This window comes from Amphiura filiformis, unplaced genomic scaffold, assembly GCF_039555335.1.
Source record: "Amphiura filiformis unplaced genomic scaffold, Afil_fr2py scaffold_29, whole genome shotgun sequence".
NCBI classification, from domain to species: Eukaryota; Metazoa; Echinodermata; class Ophiuroidea; order Amphilepidida; family Amphiuridae; genus Amphiura; species Amphiura filiformis.
In genome coordinates, this window is record NW_027305493.1 from 648,160 (window position 1) to 656,108 (window position 7,949).

General features: G+C 37.7%; 1 protein-coding gene across 1 annotated transcript; it reads right to left on the bottom strand.

Moving 5' to 3' along the window:
* Positions 1 to 4,225: 4,225 nt before the first annotated feature.
* Positions 4,226 to 5,908, bottom strand: LOC140143819 (uncharacterized). The gene has a single exon (XM_072165630.1). The coding sequence runs from the start codon at positions 5,906 to 5,908 to the stop codon at positions 4,226 to 4,228; it is 1,683 nt and encodes a 560-aa protein (XP_072021731.1).
* Positions 5,909 to 7,949: the final 2,041 nt, after the last annotated feature.

The window sequence follows — 7,949 nt, forward strand, 5'->3', positions numbered from 1 at the left end:
CTCAAACTCTCTTCAAATTGATTCTGCCAACATTCAAGCTTCTACTAATACTCGCAATCTAAGAATTATATTTGAAAACATTCTCTCAATGGAAGAGCACGTCATACAGGGTGTCCCATAAAAAATTACCGAGTGAATGAAATTGATTTCTGTAATTGGAAGCTTTCCAACTTTAACTTTAACTCTTTAGGTTGTGCAAATATGTTATATTTTAACTTTCCAAAGAACATTTGAGCCACGAATGACAATGATCAAGTGCTTACAGTTTACGTGTGATTTGTGATAGCATGCACATTAATGTTGAAGTTTTAAAAGATTTAAACTTTGCATTACAATTTCTACAAAATATTCCAAAAACTTGTGTGTGAGAAGCCAGCTGGAATTCTTTTATGCAATAATTCTTTATGCAACATTTATATCAACATTAACGAAAAAATATATTTACAAGTACCAAGCATCATCTTACATGCAAGCTTTCATTTTCAATATCGTGCAGGTTTTGATTAAAATTTGATCAAAAACCTAATTTGCAAGAAACAGATTGTTTAAAAAGGACGAAAAGGATTTCACAGAACAAAACATGAAGCCCATTGAGTTAACTACTATAGTGCGCGTTGTGTTGAATGGTCTTTCTTTCAAACTTGGAATGAAGTGAATTGATGCATTTCTTCGCTATCAGTCAACCGATTCCAGTAAAATTGACTTATATGCTGCAGAATAAGATGGGCTACATGCTGATGTTTATATTTTTGGATTCTGATGGCTATTTCTTGACTTACGACCCACTTTTTATTCGCCCGGTAATTTTTTATGGGACACCCTGTATGTCTGCAAATCAACTTATTTTCAGATTGGAAATATTAATTTAATCCCAACATACTCGATGATACGATACTGCTGCTACACTTGTCCACACCTTAGTCACATCACGTCTTGACAGTGGAAATGATTTACTCTATGGAATCACTGAATTAACTCAATAAACTTCAACAGGCTCAAAATGCTACTGCACTAGAAATTTGACCACATTTCACGCGTTTTATAACGTCTGCATTGGTTACCAGTTCAGTATCGCATTCATTTTAAACTCCTTCTTCTCACCTGGAAAGCGTTCCATGACATCATCTTCTTATATCAGTGAACTTATGAATTTATGTACCGTAAAATTTCGTCTACAAGCATATAGAGTTCTTTTGATGAAAGCTAAATAATCCAGGCGCCATCCATCGACAAAAGTTGAATATTATGGAGTTTTAGCAAATAAATTACGGATACAAGCATAATACAACTATTGTAAGACCAACCTTTTGCATTGGGATATTTATTGCTGCTTCGTTTTAATATAGCCTTCATCAAAATCACTCTATATGCTTGTAGACGAGGTTTTACGGTATTCCATCACATGGCCTTAGATCATCAGATAAGCGTCTTCTTTGTGTTCCACTGACTTTATTTGGCGACCAAGCCTTCTATGCTTATGCACCTACTGCATTTGAATCTGCGTTTTGTGCTTCACTTGATATTTTCAAAAGATTTTTTAAACTCATCTGTTTTAGATTGCTTATGATATGACAATTGACTGCTTCAAATATATAATTTATATGTGATTGTTTTTATGTGTTAATATTTAATTGTTCAATGTTTGCGTCTCGAATAGATTGTCAAGCAGTGTACTTCGGTTATATTTATAAATGCGCTTTTATAAATACGCACGTGACCCATGGGCACGACATACCAAGACCAGCAAGCGTGACCAAATCCTCATGCATTGACCACTATACAGAAAAGGACAGGTCGGGAACTCTGCAGGTAAATATCATCAAATTTACGTATTAATTGAATTGCAAATTTTATTACACATGTTGCAATTCCTAATTTGTAATTATGTTATCAAAAACAACATTTCAACGACGGAAACGTTTACAATATAATCACAAAGTTGAACAAAATAGACAAGTTTGCTGCACATCAGTCTCATGTTGTTCCGCCTTTGCATTCAAATGTATAGGAAGAACACTCGCTATGTAGAAGGTCACTTCGAGACTTACTGTCTATAAGCTGTTATGACAGCGTGGAGGTGGTCACGTGCGTATTTATAAAAGCGCATTTATAAATGTAACCAAAGTTAACTGTCAAGAGAAAGAAAGAGAGGAAAAGAGCAGAAGAGGGACCACCAGCTGATTGGGGAAGAGGCAACTTTTCAGAATTTTTTGGAAGACGTCATGGTGATAATGCCTCTGGTTAGCGACTGTTCCAGGAGAGGAGCAGAGGTTGAAAAAGCCCTATCGACAGTACGAGTGCGGGTCTTCGGAACATGAAGACGAATGCCAGTGGAGGACTGGAGGGAGTATTAAACAGACGGCTTACAAGTGGGAAGAAGGCACTTACATATCAAAAAAAGTGTTGTGACGATAATTTATTTGCATAATTGAATATTGATCATTGTGCCTTGTGATCATTGTGCCTTAAGTCCGTTCATCAAGTGAACGTGGTTTTGTCCCCGCGCATCAATTGAACGCCGTGGAGTGAGATATTGTCCGTGCTTTGATAAATCCTTGTTAACCCTGCAACCGGCACGGACGAACCAGGCTCATCTCCAATGTTTAGTCATCATGTCTTGCACGTGAATTATATACAATTATACTTACTATGCTCTGGTAAGACTTTATAATAACACATACATTATGTTATTTTGATCAGTTTGTCTGATGGTGTAAATTCACAATAAATCTCTAAAACATATCCCTGTTTCATTGGGTTCATTTCGTGTTAGTCATTCCCTTTCCCGTTCATTATCCCTCATTCCTTGGGACTCCAATCCTCGCTCTGCTTTTCTCTTGGACTAATTCCCCAAATTAGCATCATAATAAAAGTGAGGAATTGCTTGATCACTCACAAACCTTTAAACAATTCATTGGTTTATCATAAAGCTTTTAATCAATTATTAGTTAACCATTTGAAAGTCGAATGCTTAGTTATCAATTTATAAATACTATTATGATAATTTCCGTTTGCACGTGCAAGCATTACAGTGAAATAAAACTTCCTAAGCTTTTATTATTTTACGGTTACTTAAATTGTAATCAATTGCTTTTAAAAACATATGAAAAAATTAACGTTTCGTTTATCACATCATAATTTCATAATATATGAGAATATAACTTTTGAATTTACGATTGCAGTTACAATGAAATTAATACTTATATTTTATATTTCTATGGTTATATTGACCACTAGTGGTGTAGCCCTGCTTCGTGCCTTTTTCGTCTTGTATAACGCTTGAAATTGAAAGGTTCCAGGAATGCCGAGCATTAACATCTCTATAAGGATACAGTTACTTAGATCATAATAACAAGGTTATTTACGTAGATAATAATGCAAAAACACAATGAGCACTTATCCCCTACACTGAAAATGGGCTCACAACATTTTGCCTCTTGTCATCACGGTTGTTTGATAGCATATAAACTACGTCATTTTAAAGAAAAGATGAACACTGATGGCGCTATTTATCTTACAACGTGTTTACATCTTTATAAGGGGTAGACACTGGTATAATGGCGTAAGAACATCAGAAAAAAATTTCAAAAATCCTTTTTATCATGAAATTTTAGGAATAGCTTATATTATTTGCCTAAATTAAATTAAAAACATATGTAAATAGCGCCCTCAATTTGGACACAAATATACAGTTTATAGAATAAAAATACCACAAAAAAAGCAGAAAATGATAAATAAGTTGAAAAATAAATGAAAATCTATGTTAAAAAAGAGCAGGAAATATATGTACATATTAGTGTGATGAAGTTAATTGTTAGTATTGTCCAGGTCTTAACTTGAACATTATATAATCTTTTGTTTGAAATTTTAATAAATGATCACATCAAACAACCGTGTCATGCATACAAAAGGATGATATAATTTATTCAAGCATTGTATTTGACAAATTCTTTGGAATCAGCCAATTACTAATGATATATGGACAACTTTTTTCGCTGGAAGTGAAACCCGACCGGACTTTACAAAAAATTACCTGGAAGCCCATGCAGTTGCGTACATAAGCGAAGAGTTCCCCTTATTTCGCCAGGAACGCTACCAAGGCGAGGTCCCCATAGTAGAGAGGAGAGAATTCTCCACATACCAGTGGAAAACACTCCCCATATCCGAGGAGGAAAATTATCCCTATACCGATGGAGAAAAAGGTCTACTAGATAGCACACTTTTGTCATGACTTCCTTGAGGAACCTAAAGAGAAGTCAAAACTCTTTGGTAGGTATACAGCTGCTGATAGAATCACAATCCTCGAGGCAGCCAAAATCACTTTAAACATGAAATTATGTGTATGTGAAGCCTTTAATATTAAGAGGACACCCGCGATTATAATCAACGCCATCAACGGCAGAGCCCTAGGATTAGTCTTGGAAGCCGTGTTGGGGTCAACTCCTGGATAAAGTGGATCAAGACAAACTTCATCTACGACGCATTGATATATCTTTCCTGCCTCACGTTTCCCACTAAGCTGAGCACCAAGAATATACCCATTAAACACCTCGTCAGTGTGTTCACCAGCGAAAAATAGTCGGTCAACTCTGGCTTGAATCTTTTTGAAGCAATCCTGCGAAACTTCCACTGGCCAATTCGAGAATGCACCGCGATGAAGAGACTTGCGATTCCATCCGGTGATCAGCATTTCATCAGCTTCGGGAACTGTTTTTGCGCCATACAAGTCGCGAAGAACCTGTTCTACTTCGGCTTTAGTTTTCCAATCTGGTTGACTCTCGATACGTCGAGATTCGTCACCGACAACAAATGCGACCAACGTATTAGTGCCACTCGGGAAGAGATGTGCTTTAGTGCCATTCGGAAACAGACCTTGTGCTTCAAGGTTTAAGAAAATTGGATAATATCCGCGTCGGTCATTAACATGTACGATCCATTCTTTATCATCCCAAAACTTAGTTGACCATTTAAGGAAGATCTTCGTGAAAGAACCGATCCTAAACTGAAATAGTGCTTTAGTTTTCCAATATGGAAGAGCTGGAAGAAATTTCACCGATCCTGCTTGCAATACACCAAGCCCAAAGGTTACCAACACATAATCTCCAGTAAACTCAGTCCCGTCGTCACAAGTTACAATGACAATATCTTTGGAAGACTGATCAACAGATACTACAATTTTATTGAGCCGAATGGGACTCAGGTATGGATCTTTGCGGATAGATTCGATAATGTCATTAAATATGTATTCGTATCCTCTTGGATCTTTCACAAACCATTCGTCACTTTCATCAGCAGGTAGCAGTGTGGTAGATTGAAGTGATGTTACGGACGGAGGATCAGTCCATTGGAAATCATATTCAAACCATTCGACTACGGAATCAATCGGTGTTTTTGGCACCCAATCACCAAGTCGCAATGCGGCTCTCTGAGACATGTCTGGTTTGTGGTTATCTAAAATATCTTTACCAATTGTTCTCGTTACATTTATAGCATCTTCAAGTCTGTCCCAGTTAGAATCAAACTCGTCTGTAACATCATGTCCAGTGATGTTTCTCACGATCCTGTTATTCCAATTAGTGTGATAAGTGTCCAATTTAATATCATGTACTTGCTTCACGATATCAGTTCCTCCTGGATGTGCCCAGTTAGCACCCAGTTCTACCGTAACTCCTCCAAAAGGAACGCTATGTACTCGTCCACCAACGTAATCGGCACCCTCGATGACGATAAAATCACGCATTCCTTTGTCAAGCAAATATTTAGCTGCTTCTAGTCCTGATGCACCTGCGCCTAATATCAAAACTTTTGCGTAGTTGTCATGATAATTACTTGCTGAAATTGGGTGTAAAAGAATCAAAATGGACATGCAAAGGAGCATCAGAGATGCCATTGAGTTAGTCAGAGCCATGTTAAGATGCAAAATACAAAGAAGCATAGAAAAGCATATAAAACAAATTACAGCATGCCACGTATGCATGTTTACTGGTTGCTATAAAACATCGCGGACACTTTGGTATCTCTCTTTCTCTTGCAATAGTAGTCTGTATTTTGATATTGTTGGTCACAAAATGATGAATAATCATAGTGTTTGTGATATTTACTCTTATTATCGCTGTTGGAATGCATCATTGCCTAAATTGGCAGGGCAGCTGTTCATCGCATCGACAATGGATCATTAACACATAAAAAATGGAAGTACGACCATTTTGATGGTAAATTGGAATCGTTTGGTTACATACCACTAATAGGCATGGGCGATACATGGAAATACGACGAGTAGTATTTGTTTGCATGAAAAGACTGCATTAAAATCGCTGAAATTGATCCAGTTATATAGCCATAAAAGTACTTTTTAGGGTTTGATGCTTCAAAATGGTCAATTTTCATAATTATATGACATTTTTGTTGTAATAGTACCAAAATTCATACGCACGGCTTCGGTTTTTAGTAAATATTCGCCCTACAATATTGTAACTTTCAGCTTCGAGGGCGCACTGCCATTTTAAGGTGTTTGCGGTTCAGTGCGTTAAAACAAGAAAAGTCTCAGGTCAACCTATGTTGAGTTTTTGATCATTTGGCATATAAATCATATAGTTTCACCTGATATTAGTGGCATTTAACTGTGAGAGTTCTGAATATCAGAAAATTCCACCCGAAATTAGCCATTTTCCCATTGAAACCCGTGTGTAATACATAATTAGTGGTACATGTATTTAACCATTTACGTTGATCGATGTTCATATCCATGTATTGTCTTGACGCAACGTTCCCGGAACCACCGCTAGGTGGCAGTACACGACGAAAGCTTTGATGGAACACCTTAATTACTTTCATATGGAAAAACCAGGTAATGCTCTGAGATGCCCGAGATATCTATGATGTAGCCACAATTTTGACATTGTAGCGCATGGAATGCATTAGAATGGTTTCAAAAGGGTTGGAAACGTTGATTAATATACGAAACAACATAGATCTGGGCCAAAAAATTGCATTTAATCGACAGATCTAATAGACCCGTGACGTCTGCGTGACGTCACGGGTCTATACATGTACAGGTAGCCGGGTATAGCCCCCTTCATCTGGCCAGACGCCACCAACGGCATCTATCTCTAGTTCCGAAAAACTCTGGATTTGAGCAACAACAACCGCCTCTGTCTATGTGTAGGCTATTCATGCCATACATTTTTTAAGATTATCAAGAAAAGAGTTGAGTAAGTAAAGAAAAGTTTCCAGTAGACACAGTTCAAGTGAACAAAATCGTTGTTTTCAAGTGCTAGGACTATCACCGGGTGTATCAGAAGGTAGGCCTGTAGCCTAACTTGTTTTAACTATCATAAAATTAAGGGCGACGCGTCGCTCATGGAGCAAATCACTAATATGTCTTTAAACAAAGAAAGAAAACGGGGATAATTACGGATACCGACAAATTAATGTACTCTGGTCACATCGCGTCAGAAATATTCATGACCCCCGCGTACCTTTCAAAAGAAAATAACAGCAACCCCGTCAGTTTGACACTATCGAGATTCTTCTAAAGAGCGTTTAAGGTTAGCCGAGAGTTTTTCATGCGCTTGATATCAAAGGGGTGTAAGTTCATAACAGAAACAGCCATGCAGAAAATGAACAAGCGTGTACACTGGGATGTAGGCCTACTTACTTACAATAGAATATCGATCCACGGTCAAGACATGAAACTTAGCTCGTGCCCGGAGCTCGTGAGTCGGTGTGGGGGTGGGGGGGGGGGGGGGGGGGGCATGAGGGCGGCATGCCGGGTCGGATGCCGGGGGGGGGCACAAGCCGTTTTCGGCAATTTTCATAAGGATTTTAAAAAATTTAAAATTGATTGGGGGCACTTCGTCAAGCTACGCCCTGGAAAATGTGTTGATTTTGAATTTATAGCCTTCATATCTTTGATGAAATAAATCAATGCTGCTATTCCCCTGATTACA

Coding starts and splice junctions, on each gene's coding strand:
- LOC140143819 (XM_072165630.1), bottom strand. CDS start 5,908: ATGGCTCTGACTAACTCAATGGCATCTCTGATGCTCCTTTGCATGTCC.